The following is a 25,704-nucleotide window of genomic DNA, read 5'->3' on the forward strand; positions in this document are numbered from 1 at the left end:
AGATGATTCAGATCCTAAAATTTATTGAGAATGTCTTTTTTATTCTAGCAAGTAATGCTATTTTTTCTTTCACACTCAATGACCATTCCCTCTGATGAAACTTTATGATTCATAAAGAACTTCAGCTAAATTTACATCTTATGCTTGTGACCTGTGACCTTTGGTGTTGATAGGCAGCAACATCTTATTACTAGATAAGACAATGATTAACAAAAGCCAAAGTCCAAAACTAAATCTTTAACTGAAGGAAAAATAGTCTTGGTTGTGTGCAAATTGCTAAGCAAAAGTTTTAAAATTTTTAATGAAGTAAGATTTTCTTATAAGTTGTGTATCTATAAACTTTACCTTCTCAGTAGTAAGACCATTTGTTGTTATCGTTATTGAACTCCATCTGTACGCCCGGTACTGTGTTAATTATCTTAACTATTTTCCAAGCATTATCTTATTTAATCCTCACAACTGCCCTTCATAGTGTTATTCCCATTTTACAGCTGAGGAAACTAAGTCTCAAGGTTTTCATAAATTTCCTTAAACCTGTAGTGTGGAGCAGAGCTTGGAAAAGAATCCAGATTTGACCAAAGCCATGATCTGTCCACCATGATACTCTTCATCTTAAAACTAAATATCTACTTCTGTCTTACAAGGTCACTAGTTGATTTTTAAGACTCCCCTCTTCTTTTTTTGGATTTTATTCTAGATTTGCAAGTTCAGTTGGTTACTAAAGACGAGAACCCAAGTGTAAGATCTCTCTTACGGAAAGATAATGTCAAGCATACAATAAAGGGACAGACAGAGCCATTCCTAAAAATTGAGTTGTTCCTCTTGAGTAGGAACAAGGCAGTTGTTTCCTATGAATAAATTATGTGGAAGCTCCCAAATTTAGCACACAAAGTCAAGCACAAATGTTTCTATCATTAGGTTTATTTGCTCTTCTGTTTTTCCCCTTCACTAGTGAGATTGACTTTAATCCCATGGGCATTTGGGGCATTTTCATTCTTTGGTGACTAAAAATAAACACATTAAGATGTCAGGCTTACTGGGAGAATTCAGGGCATGAAAGCGTGTCAGCCACAGTGTGTAGTTTTTCCTCCACCTGGGTGGGAATGCTGTGTGGGAGGCTGCTTTTTCACAAGATGTTGGAGGATGGGTCCCTTCACCATCTCAAGCATTTCCCCAGTGAAGACATTGCCAGAGAGTGGGGGCTGGAAACCAGAACATTCTGGAACCTTCTGTGACCAGAAATAAAGTACCAAGCACAGCCTAAAAGTTGCCCTGAGGCAATTGTAGGAAGAGAACTAAATTCATTCTCCCTTTCCACGGCCTGACATATCACCTGTAGAGGGGGTGACCAAATGTCTTGATTTGCTTGGGACAACCTCACTTTATATCTTTTCCCCAGTATCATAGCACTACCCTTTTCAGTGTCAGTGTTCCCAATTAAGATGATAAATCATAAACGACACTATGTCTTTATTTATAGACAACCCTCCTATCTTTCCATCTCCACACCTCCACTAGATAATAGATATCTTGGGAGTATGACCAGGTTTCATTTGCCCTTGCATACCTCCTCAGAACTTAGCTCTGACTCTCTTACAAAGTTTGCACTAAACAAATGCTTGTTTTATTAAACTGATTCCCATATTAATATCCTTATAGTGAAAAAAGAAAGCAATTAATATGTATAGAAAATCTACTGTGTGGTAGACAATGTCCTAGGCATTGATTTATATTATCTCTTTTGGTGCTCATAACTATCCTGCAAAAATGCAGTTCAGTTTCATTTGATGTCTAAACTCGAGATTCTTTTATTATTCTCCCTGCCTCCCACCAACTACATATGCCAGGATCCTTGTATAATGTTTTTACAGTTTACAATACACAATAGCATGGAAACCTCAAAACAGCCCTTTGAGGTAAGTGGTATCATCTACATTTTAACAAAGGTTTTTTGTTTGTTTGTTTTCCTCAAGGTCACACTGTAGATTAGCAGCAGAGCTGGGTTCAAATTCAGTCCTTTTCAATTCAAACCCCAATTTCTTTTGATCCAATATTTTAAAAAATACTGACAATGGGGAAACGGCTCACCTGGTGATCTCCTTTGCATCCTGGGATTAATCGTGCTCTCCCCACTCTGTCCCAACCCTGCTTCCTCAGAGATACTGTACACAGCCTTTTCGTTTATATAGATAATGACTTTCAAAAAATAAAAATAGTGCATTTATTTGGCTTGCAATATGTTTTCCTAAAATTGTTATCAAAAGTGCTTATGATTTAAAATTTCACAGTATGTCTTTCCCAACTGATAGTTTTGCTACTAACCCATGCTTTCCTGTTAGAAAAACCTCAGCTATCTCAGACGGACCTCACAGACCTCAAGCAAAGTCTAATGATTTGGAAAGATACTTGGCAGGGACAAGGAGTGGGATTTTGTACTTGAAATGCAGTAGGTAAACACTTATTATAATCTCATCCATGTAGGCATTCCATACATAGATATATTTTAAAACAAGTGGAAACTAGCTGCTTCTTCGACCCATGCCCCCCATGGAGGCACTGATAGTGTAAATGTTTTTCCATAATCTTTCTTTCTAATCCCCTAGAATTTTTAAATATAGCACATAACAAGATATTTTTGCAAATGTGCTTTCTTACACATTCTTCTCTAAGTTCTAGTTGTTATGATTTTCCATAATGTTTTTGCTTCACGAGGGGACTGAAATAACGCTGATTTGGCAAAGCTTAAAATACTTGCAAAATGGGCCATACGCTTGCTTTTCTAGAGTATAAAAATGCCAGAAAGTTACTTAGAAGCTATAATGGCTGCAAATACCTACAGCATCACAAATCAAAGTCAGCTACAGGCTTGCTTCAGAGATTTCAGCTGAGCCAGAATTTTTAGCACATTTATAAGGACATCCCCATCCCAAGATACAAAGAATCCATTCAAAAAGAAAGAAAAAGTGATATAAAATGCACAAAGTGATAAATTACTTCAGTGCAATGAAATTGGGAGGATTTCCATAATCTAAACATTACAGATACAGAATAGAGAAAAAAACCAAGGCAACTCCAATCAGAAATCTGACATTTATCCCCCTGGATTGGGAAGTAAATATTTACAAGTGGTGGTTTGCTATCTCCTGTGTTATAGTCCTATAGTCTTTGTTCTTTTCAGAATAGTGTTGGAAGTTCCCAGTGCAAATGCTGAAATGTGACAGCTGTTGATAATAGTGTTATGATAGACACCATATTTGAAGTCCTTGTGATGTGCCAACTCTGTGAAGGTACTTGACACATATCTCTAATACAACAATCCAGTGAAACGGGTCTCATTTCTATTTTAAATACAAACAATGGAGTATCAAAGAAATGAAATAACTTGTTTAAGGTGATACAATTAATAAATGGCTGAGCAAAAATTTGAGCCTAGCTCGGCCTCAAATCCTCCCCTTATTAATAAGAGCTTCCATTTATTCACACTCAAGTATGTATCAATCACTTGACTATGACATTTAAGTTTGTTAAATTATCCCAAAACTGTAAGCAGAGCAACCAAGAGCAAGCGTCAATTAAAAAGAGAGACATGAATGACATAAAATGAATTCAAAGCCCCTACTAAGAGGCGACCAGCTAAAAATCTTTCTATGGGATTTGTATGGGTATGCCTATGGAATCCTGCAGAAAGCTATGCTGGCAAATTGCACCAGCTTATTCTAACTCCCCCCACACCACTGCCCACCGTGCCCTGTGTATGACTTGGATATTCTCTTGAGTTTGATGAGGAAGAAAGAAACACATAAAGCAACTTTCCTAAGGTAAAAAGTTGGTAGATGACTGAGATGAGATTTGAATTTAGTTTTTTCTACTTTTAATGTAAGATGAAGAATTTTTCATTAATTTAAGCAATTTCTAAATAGGCACCTGAAAAACTGAATCATGATGGGAATTTTTTAATGAATTTTCTATGTATCATGAACCACAACTAAACACAAACCAGGGGCTAGCAACTTAACCTACTGAGGAAATCAAGTCTTAGAATAGAATTAGAAAGTGTAGAGCTAGGATAGAATTTCTAAGAATTATTTCTTAGAATAGACTTCCAAAAGACATACACACTTTCAAGAGACCCAGCACTTGAGGGAGTGTGAGTGACCTGTGACCAGTGTGGATGGACCTCCATTGTTATCATCTTGATCTCTTATGAAGGAGAACAATGATGTCTTTGATTTGTCACTAAACACTCAAGAACATAACCATCCCAAGCATGGCTTCAGATGAGCCACTACTGGAAAAACTGTATGTCGTAGTTACCACTGCACAACACATTTCTGCGAAGTTTTCTTTTGATGTTGCCTTTGGGGCTGGGACACATTTATTTATATATTCCCAGTGATGACAAATATTCCATAAATTTCAATTTAGGAAACATACAAAAGTCATCCATTCCGGGTGGAAGCTAGTGATGGCAGGGGTGGCAGGAGGAACACTGGTATTGATAGGAAATGAGAAACCACAGAGTTTCCATGGTAACTGACAAAACTGCATCTGAGCTTACCAATTATACTGCATGTGGGAGTCCATTTCCAAAGAATCTGAATAATAAAAATCACTTAATATTAAAACTTGCTTGAATTCAATTGAAATTTTACTTGTTTATTTATAAGGTACTTGAGAATGTGACAATATCACAAGACCCACACAAGGAGCCTTGGTTATCACGGCTCTGTTCACTGGAGATGTGTTGATTATCAGTGTTCCGGTGGACAGGATAGATAAACCTAGATTTTTCTCTATTACTTTTGAAAAGTCTCCCATGAAAGCTGGAAAAGTGAGGAAACTGAAACTGTCTTTGTTTAAGAAACGCTCAGTAGAGAAAGCATAGATTTTGGAGTCACCCAGGCTAGACTTGAGCCTAAAACCACCATTTAGCAGCTGTATGACCTTGATCTTGACCTTAGATAAAGCACTTTTATGTGTATTTTTTTTTTATTTGTAAAATGGGACTATCATTTTTACAGATTTTTATAGCCGTATAAGAACCAAAAGGATATGATATATGAAAGTGTCAGACGCAGAGCAGATTCTCTCCCCTTTTGAAGCTTATTTAAAAGTTCTATTTTAATGCCTAGAAGCCTGAACCAAACAAGAAATTCTTTCCCTTTGTGCTTGTTTAGCAAAATCAAGCCCATAATTGAGCGTGCTTGGGGTTTACCCCCTGCTGTTCTACAATGGGGGGCTGTTCAGTGCCTAGGAGAGTTAGTGAAGGACCTTGATTCTGGTGCTCAGTTGCCCTCCCAACTGGATATTCCTTTTAAATGTTCCACTTGTTTACTGTAGACATGTGCTTCCGTTAGTCTGTTTTAATATTAAATAACATTCTCTGCTAGACTTTGAAATTTGCCTCTTAAAGTTTTGAGTCACCTTCTCTTCACATTTGTTAAGTGTATGTAGAATGAGTGAAAACAGTTTTAACTAAAGTAACGTTAACATTTAACTACAGTAACTTTTTAACTATGGCTACAATGAACTCTGGGAATCTGATAGGAAGGAATCTAAATTTCAGTTTTTATTTATTTGCCTGGAAAATGTGTTTGGAGATAGACAAATATTTCAACTTGAAATTTTTCTATTAGTTTTCTCTTTTTTCCCAGTGAAACAGGAATCAAACATGGCTTATAAAGATGGAGGGACCTCATCCATAGAATTCATATAATTTAGTTTAATTTGCTGAGTGTCAACTATGGGGCAGAAACTTCTAGGCACTGTGAGTACCTTGGAGAACAAAATAGACAAAGCCCTTTAGGGGCTACATTCTAGTGGAGGGATGTCAACTTTTAAAACATTATATAGTATATTAGTAGAGGATACATTTTATGGAGAGAAAATAAGAGTAGAGAAGCGAGAGTTGAAATGTGGTTGTTTGCAATTTAAATAGATTGGTCAAGGAAAGTGACATTTGAGCAGACTTGAAAAGGTGATTAGTTACATTAACCTAAGTATCTGGTTATTAATATGATATACCATAATTTTTACAAATGTGGTAGAAAAGAACCAGAGAAGTTAGTAGCACGTCCAAAATCACAAGATGGCGTAGTGAGAGAGTGGAGAAAGAGACTTGGTCTCTTGTTGCAGGTAAAGGGTGTTTTCCATTCTATTACACCATGGCTTGAGGAAAAAACATTTTTGTAGTGAGAGTATATGAATGACATTCAAGTGTCAACTCCTGGGTTCCCCAAATCCTCCAGCCTTCTCAGATCACACTTCCTTTTAAAGAAAGAAAGAAGGAAGGAGGGAGGGAGGGAAGAAAGAAAAGGAAGGAAGGAAGGAAGGAAGGAAGGAAGGAAGGAAGGAAGGAAGGAAGGAAGGAAGGAAGGAAGGAAGGAGGAAGGAAAGAAAGAAAGAAAGAAAGGAAGGAAGGAAGGAAGGAAGGAAGGAAGAAAGGAAGGAAGGAAGAAAGAAAGGAAGGAAGAAAGAAAGAAAGGAAGGAAGAAAGGATAAGACTGGAAAAACAAGATACAAAAGACAATAAGGCTCAGTCTCCTGACTTTAATAAAATAGGATAGCAAGCGATCTTTCCCACTTCAACCTGAAAGAACATAAAGAATCTCAAAAGGTCTTTCTCCAACTTTTGTTTCTTCTGGATTCTCAATGTCCACTATGTGTCTTACTTCCTACAACAGTTTTCCTTCCTCATCCCCCATTTTGAGCCCAAAGATGAGCACAATCTTCTTTCCCTTTAATTTAATGATGAAACACCAATACAATACCAGTGATATAGCAGGTTTTCCCTAAAGATTGGGGTAAAGAAGGGAATTACACTGCAGCACAACAAGACAAAAATTTAACATTTATCTGGGGATCTATTGTATGGCATAGTGACTAGAGTTAATACTGTATTATATACTTGAAAATTGCTAAGAGAGTAGATCTTATTTAAAAAATTATTTTGTTGAGGTCATAATGGTTTATAATATTGTGTAATTTCAGGCGTACATTATCATATATCAGTTTCTGTATAGACTACATTGTGCTCACCACCAATGGTCTAGTTATTATCTGTCATACATATGTGCCCCTTTACTCCTTTCTCTCACCCTCTCACCCCCTTCTCCTCTGGTAATCACTAACATGTTCTCTTTACCGCTGCATTTGTTTATCTTAAGACAGTAGATCTTAAGTGTTCTCACTCACCCCCACCCCCCAGAATGGTAATTACGTGAGGTGATGGAGGTATTAACTAACCCTATTGTGGTAATCATTTCGCAATATGTAAGTGTATCATATCATCATATTGTACACCTTAAACTTACACAGTGTTATATGTCACATATTTCAATAAAGCTGGAAAACATTTTTTAACATTTCATATTAATTATTTCCATTGTCAAAATTCCTTTGGCTCTCCCTTACAATGGGACATTCTCCTCAGTTTTGAGAAAGGCCCCTGACTCCAGCCAGATTCTTGTACCATTTCCTTGTCTTCACTCCTGTGCCAAGTCTCTAACACCATTCCCACCAATGGAAAAAAAAAATGGCCTGTTGATCTGCAACCAGAGTTCTGTTGTCTTCTCCACTTTCTCCTTGGACCTGCCCTTCTATATTCATGAAAACACCAGGGCTGGCCCCAGTGGCTTAGTGGTTAAGTTCAGCATATTCTGCTTCAGGGGCCCATGTTTGGTTCCCGGGAGCAGACCTACACCACTTGTTGGTGGCCATGCTGTGGCGGCAGCCACGTACAAAATAGAAGAAGATTGGCAACAGATGTTAGCTCAGGGTGAATCTTCCTCAACAATAACAACAAAAAAACCCAGCCAATGAAGAGACCTCTGTGTGGGCCATGTCTTCTGCAGCTCACAGGAGGAGCAGAAACTCTGGATTTGCAGTTTTTCTCTTTCCTGATAAAATGCTTGGATATGGTCCCTTTCTCATCAGTCTCTGTAAACAGAAGTAAGCAGTATATAGAATTATCTTCTTCAGGAGAGGAATTATTCAATTCCCCTTGAAAGGCAGAAATGGCTATAGTCCCTTTGCAGTTTGAAAAAAAAGCAACAATTTCTGTTTAGCTGTCACTTAGTGTCCCCAGTTTGTCTCCTAGGGACTTGTTTGGTGGACACGTTCACTGAGAGAAGAACTCTAGGGGTGACTGTTGTCATTACCGGATTTAAGCAGCTCACTCACATTGTGGGGAGTTCTTGGAGCCATCTTTGATGAAGTCCACTGGATTAAAAAAATTTCATCATGTAAAATTACTAGAGTAGATTAATCTTTCTGAGGCACAGTTCCTATCTTGCCACTTCCCTGTTTAGAATCAAAACAAAACAAAACGGCCATTTTATCCACTTCTCTACTCTGGCTCCACTGGCTTTTAGAGCAGATGAGAGAAGGTAATCTAGTGATGGTGTGGTCTCACAAAGGCCGAGGCCAATCAGTGCTTATTTCCCTCCTTTCCATCCCGGGCCATAAGAAACATGGTGTTCACAGTCTGCTCTTAGCAACATCGTAACAATGGTGTCTTTCCTTTGGATGCTCTGTCTTTTCCAGTTCTCTATTCTTCCAGTTCTTTCCTTCCCTCCCTTTGGTAGCGTTCAATGTCCTCAAACTCTCTTCCTCTTTCCTGTTTATAACTTGCCCCACGTGAGGTGCAGAATCATTTTACACAACAGAGACTATTAATGATAACAACTGCAAGTCTACCCTATTAGGTGGTGAGTAATTGGATGGTGGGGCCTTGTTAGGGGAGTGTGTGTGTGGCAGGTGACAGGATTTTATATTCTAGCAAAGGTCCCGGCCTTACACTAGAGGCATAAAGTACAGAAGGTGGCATTTGGGGCATCTGCAGGAGGGTGCAGGAGATACCGGGATTTCTTCAGATCAGAGAAGCACATTTCCGCCTTTTCCCCCATGTTAATATTTCTGATATAAGGATGTACTTTCTAATTGAATGTGCTAGCCCTTTTGCTTTCTCTGAAAAGTTACTAATAAGTGGAGGCTATGCCTTATGATCAGCATGGACCTTGCATAGAGTGAGCTCACATGAGAAAGAGGTAAGGAGTTTGAATGTTACCAAAAGGAGGAAGGGGTAAAGAAATAGAAAATTACTGAGAATTAAATTAATAAATTGATACTGTGCCAGTAAATTGATGCTGCGCTGCGTAATGTTAGAAGCAAGGAATACCTCACTATGAAAGGCATGAAATTTCCTTCACATATCAAACCATTAACCATTCTGCTTCCCCACCATCTTGAAATCCAAGACTAATGAAGATATGTAGAAAATACTGTTTCTTGACAAAGGTTAATTAAAACCAGAAAGACTCATCAACTCTTCAGCTATAAGCTCCTGCTGTTTAACCTCGGGACCTCATAGATGTAATGATGGTGTTTTGAACCAATATTCACCTGAATTGTACAAGTTGTTAACATGCCTGTGGATTGAATATTAACACTTAGGTGGTGTTAATATAAAGTGTAAAGTTGTCAAGTCTCCAAAAGCCAGAGTTCTGATTTTCTGCTGAGACCATTACAAATAAAAAACTGTTATACAATTAGAATACCTTATGATAAGAATAATTAAAAGCCTAGGTTAAGGTAAAAATATTAAAGACCCAGTTTTCCATGAACACTGATCGTATCAAGTCTGCAAACTTGGAGGAGGAATTTAACAACAGGACACAGGTAGCTCCTGGCAGAGTCTTTGTGTATTTATTTGTAACTAAAAGTATAGTTCAGCCAGCAGAGCTTCCTGTGGCCTAATTCAAATTGATGGAGCAAAATAGGGAGTGCAGATGGTATCCAGACCAAACAAGTAATCAAAGATTTATACAGTTATCCAGGTGTCAATGGCAAAATTAGAGTTTCCTTTGTTTGACAGAAAATGTTTCTGGTCTTGGGCATTATGGATAATTTATGTCTTCTTCTTTAGCTCTTTTGATTATTTCCTTATTTTCTACAATGGCTACTCTTTATTGGGCGCTATGGACCAGGCTTTGTGCCTCTGTCTTCAAGAAGTTGGTGAGCTACAACATACAGACTGACTCATACAGACACACATGGAGAGGTTCTTTAAAACAGGTGAGGACATTGCAGAGAACCGAATGAGAACCCAGGGAGGCTGCTTCCTACAGGAGTTAGGGGGGCAGGAGGTGTGTGTCAGGGCAGGCTCCACAGAGCATAGGAGACATGACCTAGACCTTGTGGAATAGACAGGCTTTGTAGAGGTGTGGTCAGGGAAGACCGCTGAGAAGGGAGGAGAAGCATGAACAAAATAGAGAAATTGTCCCCCAAAGGCTTGCCGAGGGTTCTTCAGAACCATCCACAGAGAGTCTAACCAGAGCAGAAACAGGAATCTGTTACTGGATTTTCACCTTTCTTCTCTCATTTGTCCTGGTCCTAACTCTGACTTAGCCTCTGGGTACAAATGTCATAAAGTAGTCAAAAAGAAGGAGAGACAGAGGAGATAAAACTGAGGACTACAAACAATTTATTAATTGTGGGTAAATCCATTTTCTAAGGCCTGGAGTCAAGAGAGAACCAACTATTATGGTTAGGAGTGCTCCATTGTAGACACAAATAATAGCCAATGAGGTAGATATTACTAGCTTTCATTTTACAGATCAGGAAAAAGAGTGTCAGAAAGTTTGAGATACTTAAAAACTCATAATAACCCTGTAAGGTCTTATTATCCCCATGTTCCAGATGAAGCTCAGAAAGGTTAAATACTTGTCAGCAATATCACGGCTCACTTACAGTTGAGCCAATGTGAGCAAAGGTCTCCTGATTCCTAGTTCTTTGCTCCTCTCCCTCCACACCCACTGCCTCAGGCAATTTCAGGTACACATCCTCCGCCCTCCCTTACTGCAGAGAAAGACACCACTAAGGGTTGTGTTTGCATTTTGCAGATTCCACTCCACTCATTGAAAATGCTGAGGTGGTCAACTTGTATCGCTTCCACGTTTCCCAGTAATGTTTAACCTTAAGTCAAAACAATCCAGCAGATAAAAGAGCATGTTATCTGGTGAGTCCATTCCACCCCCGGTGCATTAATTTCAGAACACATCTGAATTCCTTCTCTGTGGCATATGCTTTAATAGAGGAACAGACAGCTCCTGGCCAGGGTCAGATTCCAAGTTCTCATCCGTTGGCACCAGTACCACTTTGTAGTCAACGTCTGAGATCTTCCCTGAATACAACTCGGTGCTGAAGACCCACGCAAGTGCCTCTGGTCATCCTTCTCCTCAGAGAATCACAGCCTGCTCTCTCCACAGAGCATCTGCTGCACTGAACTTTGCTTCTGGAAAGAACTTTCCCCTGAAACCTGGCTGAAAGCAATCCTCTGGTGCCATCCTTCCCAGCATGGAGGCGAAGAACTTTGTAGTTTGGGATTACGTCGTATTTGCAGCCCTCTTTATCATCTCCTCTGGGATTGGGGTGTTCTTTGCTATTAAGGAACGAAAAAAGGCAACTTCAAGGGAGTTCCTGGTCGGGGGAAGGCAAATGAGCTTTGGCCCCGTGGCTCTGTCTCTGACGGCCAGCTTCATGTCAGCTGTCACTGTCCTGGGGACCCCATCTGACGTCTACCGCTTCGGGGCCTCCTTCGTCGTCTTCTTCATTGCGTATACTTTTGTCATCATCTTCACATCAGAGCTCTTTCTCCCCGTGTTCTATAGATCCGGCATCACCAGCACTTATGAGGTAAGACCACTACTCTCTTCTTCTTACTTTAGGAGGAGTTACTATTTTCTCTCCACTTGAACATTTTTTGTTATTCTTTTTTTTTTTTTTTTTCTGTAATAATGCACAACCTCCTGATGACAACAGATGGTAGCTGAATAACACTCACTTATTTTCAGGACCATTACGTGTCATGGGAAAAAAACGTTTCACTGTCATTGGGAAAATCTTAAGCTTTGGCTATGCACACCTGTTTTCCCACCTGTAGACTGGATGTGTGAAGTCAACCCCATGAGGGTGTTTCAGTGATTAAATGAGAACCTGTCTGCAAACACCTAATGCATTGCCTAACTTGTAGGAGATTCTCAGGGAAAGAGAGCTGAAGTCACTATTTATACTTTTAACTTCATTATTCTGAAAAGCACGTGGAACATATACCATGAAGATTGTCATTTTCATTGTCATAAGTTGTCATTTAAGAAAACTGAAATACAGATAAATGACTTGGCCAAGACTGTATAATGGATAAAGTCCACTGAGAACCCATTTCGTCTGTATCTCTTTCCATCAGACAGTAGAGCTGAACACTTTAATGTAAATTATTACCATGCTCCAATTTTTAGTGGGGAAATGGTAATGTTTTTGAAAAATTAGAAAATATTTTAATGGGAAGGAATTGCTAAATTATACGGGAATTATTTTAATGAGACGAAAAAGAGGCAGTGGTGTTTTGATTTTGCAATAATTCCCAAGAAAAATATCATGCTAAACATTGAATTTGCATGTCTGATATTTAAGTGTGATCATAAATCAGTTTCTATGAAAAAGGTGTTTATTTTCCTTATCCAATATCACCCCTACTAAGTCACAGCAGAGGACTCTTAACAGACCTATTTTGTCTTTTAATTCTGTAAGCTAAATGATTTTAAAGGATTACTCTAGATTTCAAAACCCATTTAGGGAAATGAACACTTTTTAGAAAGTTTTAAAACTTATGATTCCACAGACGATCATATCCCAGATATCCAACATCAACCTCCCCCTGCCACCGGGGAACGTAATCAGGAAGGGGTCAGACCACAGCTACCACCTGGGATGTAGATTCAAGAGAAAATGACTAGAGTTATGTTTCATCCTAAAGTATATATGCACATGTCCCTGTTGCTCATAAGTGTACTTCAGAAAATACAAATATATCCTAGGTTTTTCCATTTCGCTGTTAAAGTTTGACTCCCAAAGGCACTGCTAGCATTTAAAAAGGAAACGCCTAAGTAACAGTGAGAGAGAGAGAGGGGGAGAGAGAGAGAGAGAGACAGAGAGAGAGAGAGAAAGAGAGAGAGAGGGACAGAGAGAGAGGAGAGAGAGAACTTAGAGTCAGGAAACAAGAATTCCATTTCCAAGTCCATTGCTTAACAATAGGATGACTTCGTGCAAGTTTTTAACGTTTACCAGCCCCAGTTTCCACACAGAAAATAACAACTCTCTTTTTTCACAAAGGCTTAGCTAAATGTGAAACAGCTTTTTAAATTATAAAAAACTACCCAAATGTGGAAAATCATTTTTACGCCTAACCATCCGTTTGATATACACTCATTAAGCAGCTACTATGTCCGAAGCACACTCAAGGCCCTGGAGATACGGCGTTGAACCAAGTCCCTGCCCTCATGCAGCTTACTATAGAGCAGAGAAGGGCAGTCAACAAGCGCACTATGTAAGACAACAATAACTGAAATTTATATGCTATTTAACTGTGTGCTGAGCACTGCTCTGAGTACTTTACGTGTCTCAGCTCATTTGGCCTTAAAATCACCTTTTTAGGTAGGTACTATTATTATCGTCCCTATTTAACAGACTAGAAACCTGAGGCACACAGGTTTGCTGAGTGTCACACTCCTAGCAGGTGGCAGTTTTTCAAAGAGAGGAGTCTAACTTTAGAGGTCACACGCTGAATCCCTGTGCTGTCCTGACTACTAAATACGGTACAGAAAAAGTGAGCAGATAAGGGACAGGGAAGGGACGCTGATTTGGGTGGAGAATGTTGATAATTCACACTGGGGTGGTTAAGGGAGACTTCAAGGCTAGTAGGCAGTTCAGAGGAGACCTGGAGAAAGCAGGCAATTGCAGCTTACAAGGGAAGATACCGCAGGCTGAAGGGGCCGCAGATGCAAAGGCCCTGAAAGGGGCATGTGAGCAGCACGTTTGAAGGACGGCAGAGAAATCAGTGTGCTTGGAGAAGAGGGAGGGAGGGGAGGAGGAGGAAGGAGGGGAGGTGGGAGGGCCCTGTTACTTGGAGGAGCCCCTCCAGTGGGTGTAGCGTCAGACAGAGGGAGTGCTGTGGATATTTACGGGGCACTTTGGTTGTCCCAGTGATGGGGGCACGACTGGAGTGAGGGACAGTAGATGTCTTATAGTAGGTAAGACACACATCTGCAATAGATAATCGCACCGTGTGCTTAAGGATTTCTTAATGCCTTGTGCTCAAAACCCACTGCAAATATGAATTCGTAATACTTTACTAAGTAACAATATTAACTTTTCAAAATAAGAAGTTAGACACACACACTATAAATTAGTATGTTTTCCCCAAATTCAAATGGAATAAAAACATTGTCTTGCAATTACAGTAATCTGTTCATGCCGTGTGTGCTCCTCAATCCAGACTTAGCTGTAGCTGGTTTTAGTCAAGTGGTCAGTTACTGCTTGAAACCAACAGCAGATGTGTAACTAGGAGATTCAAGCTTCCCTGTTAACCATTAAACTAGTACAGATCTAGGAAACGCAGGGATTTCATTACATTTAATTCACGACGTTTGTCGCCGTCTACATAGTTTAAAATTTTTAGTACCCCAATAATAAGAACTCCAGATTGAGTGGAGTACACACGAGGTTATTCTGGGGTTGCCTCTTGCTTTATGAGAATTGGCAGGGTGGGGCTCAAAGCCTGGACTCAAGACTCAGGCACTTGGCTTTGAACACTAGCTCTGCCACTCACCAGCTGTGCAGCTTTGGGAAAATTACTTAACTTCTCTGAACCTGATTTTTACGTATATAAACTAGTGATAATAAGAGCGCCAATCTCAAAGGAGGTCTGTGAGGAGTAAATGAGGTGTGATGTGCAAATACTTTTTTTTTTTTTTTTGTGAGGAGGTCAGCCCTGTGCTAACATCTGCCAATCCTCCTCTTTTTTTGCTGAGGAAGACGGTCCTGGGCTAACATCTGTGCCCATCTTCCTCCACTTTATATGGGACGCCGCCACAGCATGGCTTGCCAAGCAGTGCGTTGGTGCGCGCCCGGGATCCGAACCAGCGAACCCCGGGCCGCCGCAGCGGAGCGCGCGCACTTAACCGCTTGCGCCACCGGGCCGGCCCCGATGTGCAAATACTTTTAACAAGGCCTGGCAAATGGGAAATGCCACATAAGAGTTTTGTGTTATTATTATGATTGTTGTTGTTCTTGTTGTTGTTACTATCCCCAAATTTATACCACTCAATTTCTCTGTAGCAGCTTGAATTTATGTTTCTGTGTTTATCCTCCATTCCCTGGTACCTATCCAGAGATATTCTTTCCAGGGTCTTTGAAAGTACTACAGACTGGAAGAGGTGGAGTCTATTTCCCCTCCCCTTGAACCTGTGATGGCCTTGGGACTTGCTTGGACTGATGCAATGTGGCAGGAGTGATGTGTGAAGTTGAGGTCCAGGCCTCGTGAGGCTTGTAACTTCTGCATTTGTCCCCTGGGGCTGCTGTCCTGATACTGCCGCGTCAGGAAGCTGGTCTCGCTGTCCGGATTCTGGTGGACGAGAGGACACAGAGAGGAAAACAGAGGCCCCCCAGCCAACAGCAACGCCAAGTACCAGGCGTGTGGGTGAGGCCTTTCTCGGCCAGCTGACCTTCTAGTCGATTGCAGCCACATGAGAGCCCTGGGGAAACCAGGAGAGGAATCACCCAGCCAATCCTCAAAATTACAGGAAATATTAGATCCTTGGTTTTTATGCCAGCGGGCTCTGGGGTGGGTTTTATACAACAGCCAACTGATTTAAATACTTTGCTAGGCAGTGGGATTTCAAGACTGAGAGGTGCCATCTGTGCCACTTTATCACCATCCTGTTCCACATCAGAGCATGAGGAATTGTTCTCTCTCTGAAGTTATAAGTTAGGCCCAGCTCATTTGCAATATCATACATTTTCATTATCTCCACTTGGACAGTTTATAATTAGTCCCATCACATCTCCACTTCAGTTCAAGTTATTTCCTTCATTCTCTTTCGTACACGAATAAATCCAGCCTGTTATCCTTTACCCTTAGCACTAGTTTATAGGCTGGTGTCTACCTGCTCTCTCTTTCTTGGGCTTCCTAAACTAAATGGCTTCTGAACCATTTACTTCTCTTTAATCCAAACTTTTTCATTATAATAAAGCACAGGCTACTACTTTAATATGTCTTCTTTCATAGTGGTTTAGAAGTATAAAATTACAGATTATATATTTTTTTGTAAATTGTTTTCCTTTTAGTTCTTTAAATTAAATTCGTGGCATTTTAGTAATTACATTTAAATTTTGAGAAATTAGATGTGTAGGTATGAGATATTACTATTGAATATTATTTCAGTATGGTAAATGATATTACAAAGTATTTGTTGTAAACTGGATGTTTAGGGTGTGACAGGTCTGAACCAATGTTCCGAGGCCGTTGTAAGGTCACCGTAAGGACTGGCTTTTACTCGCGGTGAGATGGGTCGTTGCAGCGTTTGGGCTGAGCAGTGACATGACGTGATGTGTGTTTTAGGAGCGTTACTCCAGCTGGATGCTGAGAATGATTATAGGGTTTTGACAGCCGAAGCAGGGGGCTAGCAAGGAGGCTATTGCTATAATCTGGGCAGGAGTTGATGGTGTATTAGAGGGGCAACAGAGGGTGTGATGCAAGTGGATATGTTCTGAAAGTGGGAATTAGGCGCCTGGATTCTTTCATGAATTAGAGGTGGGGAGTGAGAGAAAGAGAGGAGTAGAGGATGGCTCCGTGTTTTCTGGGCTTGAACCAACATGAAAGGTGGGCTCGCTGTTTCCTGAGATGGAAACGAGTGTGTCTAGATCAGGTTTGGGGTTTTGAAAATAATCGGACATAATGACGGTGTATGTGACCTGCGGTATTTTGTACAGCAGGCATGAAGCATGCAACTTTTCTGTTGAGCTTCCATCTTTACTTTTGACTTAGTAATAGCTCTACACACACCAAAGACGACCGCTGAATGAGTGGGTGATCACAATGAAAGAACGAGAGAATACATTCTTTCAGATGTAGAATTATAGAGTTGGAAAAGTCTCTTTTGGTTCACGGACGAGAAACTAGAGGCTTAGACCACAGAGTGAGATAGTGGCAAAGCTCAAAGTGGAAGTCAAGGAGTCTTACTTCCGATTCAGTGCCTTTTTTTCACATATCTTCTTATCAATACTGTCTCTATAGCTTGATTGAATTGACTGAACTTAGTGGAACTAAACTGAGATGTTAAAACCGTTGACTTTTTCCATATTCCTGTAGCAGTTTTCTCATGGCCTTTCCACGTTTCAGGAACATTTTCCCCTTTGCTTCCCCAGACTTCGTGTGCTGTCCAGTCCCAAAGCCAATACCACATAATTTTGGGTTTTGTTACAACATTTCTCCACTTCTGTTAACAATTTTTAGATCAGTTATCTATTGCTGTGTAAGACAACCCCAAAATAAATTTCTTAAAACAACAATCTTATCTGCTCACAATTCTGTGGATCAGCAATGTGGCCTGGTCTCAGGGGGATCCAGTAAGACAATAAGGTTCTTCTGCTGGTCTCATTTGGGGTATCTATGTGACTGCCATCAGCTGGAGGGTTGGTTAGAGGCTCATTGGTTTAGGAGAACTCAGATGAGACAGCTTGTCCATGCTAGACTTGGTCTCATCCTCCAGCAGGCTATCCTGGGTTCTTTATGTGATTGGAAAGAGTCCCCATCAACAAGAGCACACACCTCATCACACAAGCAATTTTAAAGTCTCCACTTGTATAATATTTGGTAGAAATATCACTGTCAAGTTGTGTTCCCTCAGAAGCAAATCCTGAGACAAGGAATTGAATGCAAGTCATGTATTGAGGAAGTGATTCTATTAAACACTGGTAGACAAGTGGCAAGTAAGACATGGAAGGAAAGGAAGCCAATAAAAGGTACATTTTTGAGCAGGTTACCACTGTGAGCAACTGAGGTTCAGTCTCGCCGGGGATCTCTGGGAGACAGCATAGATCATGTCGCAGGGCTGTCCTCCCTGAAAGGCAAAGAACCAGGATACTTTTATTCAATTCCCTTTTGTCATTGGCTGAAAGCACTTCTAGACGGCCCTGTGCAAGGGCTGAGATAAAGCCCTGAAGCAAATCATCACAGGACAGGTGCATTGAGATGCCATCAACACGTCCTGGAACGTGAGCGCCAACAGGCTATGGGTGTTGCGCCCACAGTGACTACTGGAGTCAGTCACCAAGACCCCATGTTCCTGTCCCTGCGCTCAGCATTTCCACACGCTGTGCCGTTAGATCCTCATAAGCGCCAATTTTAGAGAGAGGAAACCAGCATTTAGTGCAGTAAACGAATCTTCCCAAGGCCTTGTGATTTGAACCCAGGCTGTCTTCACTACAAGAGATTTGGACAGTTTTCTGTCCTACGATACCTGAGACTTTTCACTCCTCACTGATTCCTTCCCTCTTTAAGAAATTTTCCTTATATTTGGTGGCCTCCGTCGCACATCCGCTGGTCTATGATCTGACTCACAGTGTACTGAAGGTACCATCTGAAGGAAGAGGGTCTGAAAACAAAGCGGTTCTTTACTTGGGGGAAAGGTGGAGCAGGAAAAGTTGGGAAATGTGGATTAGTGTGAAACTGAGTGAAAATTCTGCCAAGAAGAGCTCCTTCTAGGGGTTCAAAGAAGGGCCCACCTTAAGCCATGAAACAAAGCTTGTGTCTCATTTCTAGGAAAAGCATAAACTAGTAGTTAACTTCTGATTTAATAAAAATGATTTTTCTTAAATTCAGACGAGAAAGAACTACTACCAAGTAGCAACTATTACCAAGAAATTGAATCCTCAAGTCATTTGCTACATTTAAAATTTATTTGGTTCATCAATACAAATATGCACTGGAAAGTGAGATAAGTCAGAGGGAGAAAGTCAAATACCGTATGATTTCCCTCATTAAGTAGTAGATAATAGCAACAACAAACAAACACATAGAGACAGAGATTGGATTGGTGGTTACCAGAGGGGAAGCGGGGAGGGAGGAGGGCGAAAGGGATAATTCGACACACGTGTGTGGTGATGGGTTGTAGTTAGCATTTGGGTGGTGAACATGATGTAATCTATGCAGAAATAGAAGTACAATGATGTACAACTGAAATTTATACAATGTTATAAACCAATGTTACTGCAATAAACAAAACAAAACAAACAAACAAAAAAACAAATATGCACTGGAAGACAAATACTAGTGTTTTCTGGAATACTTCTTCAGGAAAACCTTTCTTGACCTCCAACAGTAAGTCAGATCCAGCTATGTGCTGTGTTCACAGTTCCCTGTAGCTCTTCTTCTAAGACACATCATAATTGAAACTTTACTTTTATTGGTATAAATTGGTTAGTGGTCACCTCCTCTAATCAGTAAAATTGTGCAAGGCATGGACCATATCGTCTTTGTTTTCATTTTATGTCAGAACATAGTCTGGAAGGCAAGTAATAAATATTCTTTGAATGAATATATACATGAAAGACAAATATAAAAATGAATAAAATAGAACACTGCTTACATGTATCAGAGAAGGTAAGTGTGGTAGGCTGAAAAATGCATCCCCCCTCCAAAAAAAAAAAAAAAAAATCAATGTTCTAATCCCTGCAATCTGTGACTCTTACCTTATATCATTGAAGAAAAAAAAAGATCTTTGCAAATGTGATTAAATTAAGCATCTTGAGATGGCGAGTTATCCTCGTTTATCCAGATAGGCCTTAAGTACGATTACATCGATGAGAGGAGGGTAGAGGAGATTTGACAGACAGGAGAGAAGGCACTGTGATCAGGAGGCAGAGACTGGAGGGATGGAGCCAGAGGCTGAGGAATCCCAGTGCCCACCAGCAACTCAGAGGCAAGAAGTAAATTCTTCCCTAAAACCTCCAGAGGGAGCATAGACCTGCCAACACCTTGATTTGGGCCCAGTGAAATTGGTTTTGAACTTCTGGCCTCCAGAACTGTGAGAGAATAAATTTCTGTTGTTTTAAGCCACTAGATTTGTGGTATTTTGTTACAGTAGCCATGGGAAACAAATACAGTCAAGTATATGAATCCAGCACTAAAATACGAGACAGCAGGTGATCAAGTGATACCACCCATGAAAAAAGTTGAGTAGAGTTGCCGTAAGAGCTCAGAGGAGAAAGTATGAGCAGGGACAGCAAAGGCAATTGGCCCACCCTTCTTGAAAGATGATGAAGAATTGGTGGACTTGGGGGGAAGGAAAAGCCTGAAAAGCGCAAAGCATGTTGGTTGAACAATGCACAATGATTTCACGTGGAGAATAAATAGCATGAGAGTTAGTGGTGTGACTTCAGACAGGAAGGGTGTGGCTCAGACAGCAGAGGGTTTGGAATATCAAGCCTGGGACGTGCACTTTGTTTTGTCAACGAGAGAGAATCGCTGAGATTTTGAGAAGCGTGCCATGATCAGAGCCTATCTGCTGTAGGAGAACCAATGAGGCAGGTGTGGGGTTGATGGAATGGGTGGGCAAGGATTGGGATTAGGCAGATCAGTTAGGGTGCTACGGCAATAATCTGGGAAAGGAGAAATGAAGGTCTGAGCTAAATGGGGGGTGGTAGGAGTACAGAAGGAAACCGTGCTTCAGCTCATCCAGCAGGAAGACCTCTGGGTGCCAGGCCAGGAGACCTGGATTTTTATTCAAGCAGGCCGCTTATTTTCTCTCACCTACATGAGAAGCTTGAGCAAGAATTGAGCTGTAATATAGTTTTGACTTGAAACAATCCATATTTTTTCCTGTTCTCCCAAGTATATAGAGCATAAAATCACATTATAAATCCAAAGCACTGAACTCAGAGGAATACCAGGAAAAAGAGGACCTTCTTAGCAGCTCTTATGTGAAACCCGCTGACTCCTCGCATGTCCTTCTCTGTTCTTTCTAGTACTTACAACTACGATTCAACAAGCTGGTTCGCTACGCAGCCACAGTCATCTACATCCTGCAGACGGTAAGGCATAAGGGCTGCTGAGACGTGGAAATGACACTGAGAAGAAACTACGTTCTTCCAAGGATAGCACTTTCAAAATACGTGATTACAACGAGAGTTGTCTCCATTGCACAGTACCCATACATCTGTACAAATAATAACAAACAAATGTATACCATAAACCACAAAGGAAAAAAAGCATTTTGTTAAAATTTATTTCGAACTCATTTAATTTGTACAAGTTGCTTTGGATATGAAAGGGTCTGGTAACTTATTTTTCTTTCCTTCTTTCTTTTTTATTAGTTAACTGAGTTGAACGAGAAATACCAGTTTTGCTGAAAATAATTTTAAGACAATATTTTCAACCCAATACTCCCACTTTTCCTCTTGGACTGCTCTCCTCCCTCCAGGCCCTGGGGGCCTTCACGCTGCCCCTTGCTTGCTGTGGCACACCGTGGGTGCGTCTCCTACTACTCACCAAGTACTTTCTGCTGGACGATAACCTTCTTCCCTTTCCTTAATCAAAACTCCCACTCACTGACTGAAGGATTTAAGAGAGAGAAAAAGGGGAAAACAATGCTCCTTGACCTGTCCGTAGACATCTGCCTTTCAAAACTCTCACTTGAATCTCTAACGGGTGAAATTCCATGTAAAATAAAGTGACCTGCACGCAATTCCATCAGTCCTGGGAGGTAGAAGATGAACTCACTGTGTAGATCACCCATGGCGTCAGTCTTCCCTGCAGGGGACCCTCTCCTTCCAGATCCTTCCACGTCCACTCAAGTCCATATTGCACAAAACTGCTAAAGCATGTTTGTGTCGTTGTGATGTGTGCATCAGAAAGGGGGAATCAAAAACTTAACTTGAAGCCCATTTTTGTGTCCTTCAGAAATACACTGTAGCTAGCCATAAAACCTCAAAATTCATAGCAATCTTAAAAGTCCAACCCTCTTCCTCCATCCAATGCTTATTATCCCTTCTGCAAACAAGTTACAGTGGTCGACGACTTCAAAATTAGAGTGGGTAGGAATGAAATGTTGGTGAGCAAGTTGAAAGAAATACAACTCCAAGGTCAATGAAGAACATTCTAGGCAGTTTTCTTTTCCATGCCACTTTTCTCACTGTTCACCTCATCCTTGTTTCTCCCCAGATTCTCTACACAGGAGTGGTGGTGTATGCTCCTGCTCTGGCGCTCAATCAAGGTGAGTGGTCGACACTCCTGGGTTACGTTCCGCCATTTGTGTGCCTGCACGCTCACCCTGGAGAAATATACATAAAGCATCTTGTTGGGGAAACCTCCTGTGGTCAGGGCGCTCTGAATTACTGTAGTAGTCACAACATAAATCTCTAAAAATTGAGCATTGAAAATAATGCACACAATTAGTTACTTGATTTTGCCCACGTAGTTCCAAACACCCAGTGTGATTGTTTTTTGTGTGTTAATGTGTTTTGTTTTTTAGTCACTGAAATGATGGCAGTTTTGGTATTGTATATGCACAACCACTAAGTAAGGTCATCTAAACTATATGGTCCCTTCTCAATGATTTCATGAAGCAGATAATCTGAATGCACCAATAAAAGGTGCTTGTAGTAGTTACTTTAAGATTTATACGTAACACTTTCAAGAGAATAAAATCCTAGAAATAAAGAGGAAAGGAAAAAACAAAGATGAAATAAATTTCATAATGACACCAATAATATTGGAAGTCCTCAATATTCAGTTTAATCATGCTATGTGCTTATATTGAGAAGTATTAACTCACGGCTGATGTTTAGGTAATTCCAAAGAACTCAGACAAACTTGGCTAAGAAACAAACAGTGCAAAGACTAAAAGCTCCAGAATCTTAGGAGGAAACATTTGGCTTTTAATATTACTTGAAATGTATGGGCTGGGTTGAAGTATAATAATGTAATACAATAACCTTTATCAGAGGTGAGAAAATTTAATATGAGAAGACTCTAATTTGATTTCCATTTGCTCACAAAGAACACTGACAAAAATCTTCTGACTTTTTCCTCATAAAGCTTGCTCTTTTACGTCCCTCGGAGAACCTTCTCTCACTGTTTTTTCTCCTTCTGTAGTGACTGGGTTTGACCTCTGGGGCTCTGTGTTTGCAACAGGAATTGTTTGCACGTTCTACTGTACACTGGTATGTATCTAGCTGTGAACAAGTATTTAGCACTATCTCCTAATATGGGATGAGGGCAAATCCTAACAAGAGGGCATCTAATTATAGCAGAAATTGCTGTTCCAAAATGAAATAGAAATATGCTGGCTTATCTTTCACTGTTTCCTGAGGAAGGTGCTGTTATATTATTTAAAATTCTTTTAATTCTTTTGCCAACCCTTAGTAGAATTTGGGTTCTGAGCTCCTTCGAGAAAGCCATGGTTAAGGGAAGATTTAATGAAAGGAATATCTCCTTGACTAGAGGATAAGTGCCCATAAGTAACTTCTGAGAAAAAAATTTTCTCATTAACAGTGATTATAAACCACAGGTAGCATTTATACTTCCTTGTCTACTGGCTGAGGAATACACAATGTGGGTCTGAGTGGTTAAGGATGGCTGGTGTGTTGTGAACTTGAGGATTCCACAGCTGGTTTTTGTCTCTTACTTATGGGTAAGCTTGGATTACATTTGTCATTTGACTTTACACATGCTCTGTGTCTAACCAAGGAACCTGAGTGGTATTGGCAACATATTTATATAATTGTTCTAATCAGTTTAGTTCAAGAAACATTCATTGAACACCTATTATTTGCCATCCCCTGCAACGGGAATCTTTATCCTTCTGAGTCATTGGCAACACATATAGAGGCGACAAGTAACGAGCTCAGAATATGGCAGTGGTTACCGGACAGCTGGGTTCTCTTTCCTCCTCTATAGAGAAAGATACAGTAATTGATATATTATCAGAAAGTAGACCATCTCTGTATTTTGGCATTATGTGCACATCACATGTTCTTTTAACGTATATCATAATATACAATTTTAAAATGCTTTTATCTCTCTTTTTCATACTTGCAAATCTCACTATTTCTTTGCACTAGAAAGTTTTATCTTAATTTTTTTCCTTTCCATTCTCACTCCTATAATTCTATTCCAGGCACACCTCTCCCACTTAGGTTAAAAATAGACTCCTGCTCCTCCCACTTCTGTGGCAGATCGGTTGCTCTGAGGACTCTGTCGGTAGAAGGATAACCAGATGCTTTGCTAGGGCCACAGAGGGCAGACTTCTTAGCAACAACAATGGCAGACGGAAACAGTGGAATCATGTCTTCCAAACATTATTATTATTATATGTAATTTAGGGATTAAAAAAAGAATAACCCTCGTTTGAACAACAATAGAATGTAAATCAGGAAGAGAGTAATCAGACTTAAAGATTTAATAATCCTCCAATTGTTGGGGAGTAAGACATTTCTTAAATTTAGACTCTAAATTAGAAATTCATGGGGACATTTCAAGGGGATCCATTTAAATAAAATAGTCAAAGTGGAAAAATAATTAAAACAAAACAAAACCTCAGTTGATTTAAGCAAGAGAAGAAAAGAGAAAAAAGCATGGAAAAGTAGAACAAATGGAAAACAAAAAGTAATATGTCAGAAACAAGTCTGGATAGTTTAATAATCACTGTAAGCTCAATGAGCTAAACTGACTACCTCTTAATTGGTTTCTTGCTTTCGCCCACCCTGTGTGCCTCTGTCAGACTAATCTTCTAAGAACATCCCTTTCTTCATGCCACTTGACTGACCTAATTCTCTTCTTCTCATTGTTCACGGGATAAGGTATGAGCTTCCTAGCATGGTGTTGAAAATCTCCTATTATGTGAATCAGTCACCCACCTAATGTCTACTCGCCTCACCTGTGTTCCCTCTCGCCTCTCTCCAGCTGAGCTAGAGGCTTCAGGGTCTCATCAGAATAGTGGCTTATTTAGCTAGCACTTTTGCTGGTATTACAGTCACTTGACTCGGATAATCCTGTGGATGCATAGCATATCTAAGATAACCAGCAGGATAGATTAAAAAAAATAAGGATTGATTCCTGCCATCCAAGGATTTGCAATCTAGTGAGGTAAACCCTAAATCCCAAACAACATAGACTGATTAAATACGTAAGTGACACTCAAGGCGCAATCAGGGTTATAGATCCGTGTGTGTGCGCGCGCGCGTGTGTGTTTGTGTGAGTCTTGCTGTATGAAGGAGTCATAGAGTCAGAGAAATTTTCACAGCGGCCGTAATCTGTCTTTTGACGAACATTTGATAAAGCGATTTGGTCTCTTGCCTCATGTCTAGCTGCAGTTCACGTTCATGCATACATTTTCATAACCAACACCCAGTTGCCTCTGAAAACTCAGGTCTTTGACATTTGGTCTTCATATCACTAAAATCTGATGTTGTGATTTGGGTCTGGAGGGCTTACCATCTTTAAAGAAAATCAAAATACCACTCTTTAGGAAGTGGGTGGTAAGAGATTGGTTATTCCTCAAATCAGGATTTGAATAGAATATACAAATACAATGCCTCTGGCGGGGACTTCAGTGTCTATTTTTGAAATTGCATTTTAATTTTAATTACAAAAGAAATGATGGGACAACCCCAATGTCTTCTCTCTTTTCAAGACAAGGACGAAGGCTGTCATCTTTTCACATAAATTCTTGACACTCTGGAGGAGCAACCGGGGCAGATAATTCTATTTTTCAACATTAAAAATACCATGTGCTTTCATTCTCATAATGCTTACTCATTTTCAAAGCACTTTTTTTATATATCACTTCATTAATCTGTCCCAGTTTG

General features: G+C 40.2%; 1 protein-coding gene across 1 annotated transcript in view; it reads left to right on the forward strand.

Annotated features, from left to right (window-relative positions):
- Nucleotides 1-11,355: 11,355 nt before the first annotated feature.
- Nucleotides 11,356-25,704, forward strand: part of SLC5A12 (solute carrier family 5 member 12) — a 49,450-nt gene continuing 35,101 nt past the window's right edge. Inside the window, exons 1-4 of the mRNA XM_004418536.3 lie at nucleotides 11,356-11,694; nucleotides 20,863-20,928; nucleotides 22,058-22,109; nucleotides 22,991-23,058. Coding sequence (XP_004418593.2) covers nucleotides 11,356-11,694; nucleotides 20,863-20,928; nucleotides 22,058-22,109; nucleotides 22,991-23,058 — 525 coding nt within the window. The remainder of the gene's footprint in view (nucleotides 11,695-20,862; nucleotides 20,929-22,057; nucleotides 22,110-22,990; nucleotides 23,059-25,704) is intronic.

The sequence above is a fragment of the Ceratotherium simum genome, chromosome 7, assembly GCF_057802395.1.
Source record: "Ceratotherium simum simum isolate JZ-2026a chromosome 7, ASM5780239v1, whole genome shotgun sequence".
NCBI classification, from domain to species: Eukaryota; Metazoa; Chordata; class Mammalia; order Perissodactyla; family Rhinocerotidae; genus Ceratotherium; species Ceratotherium simum.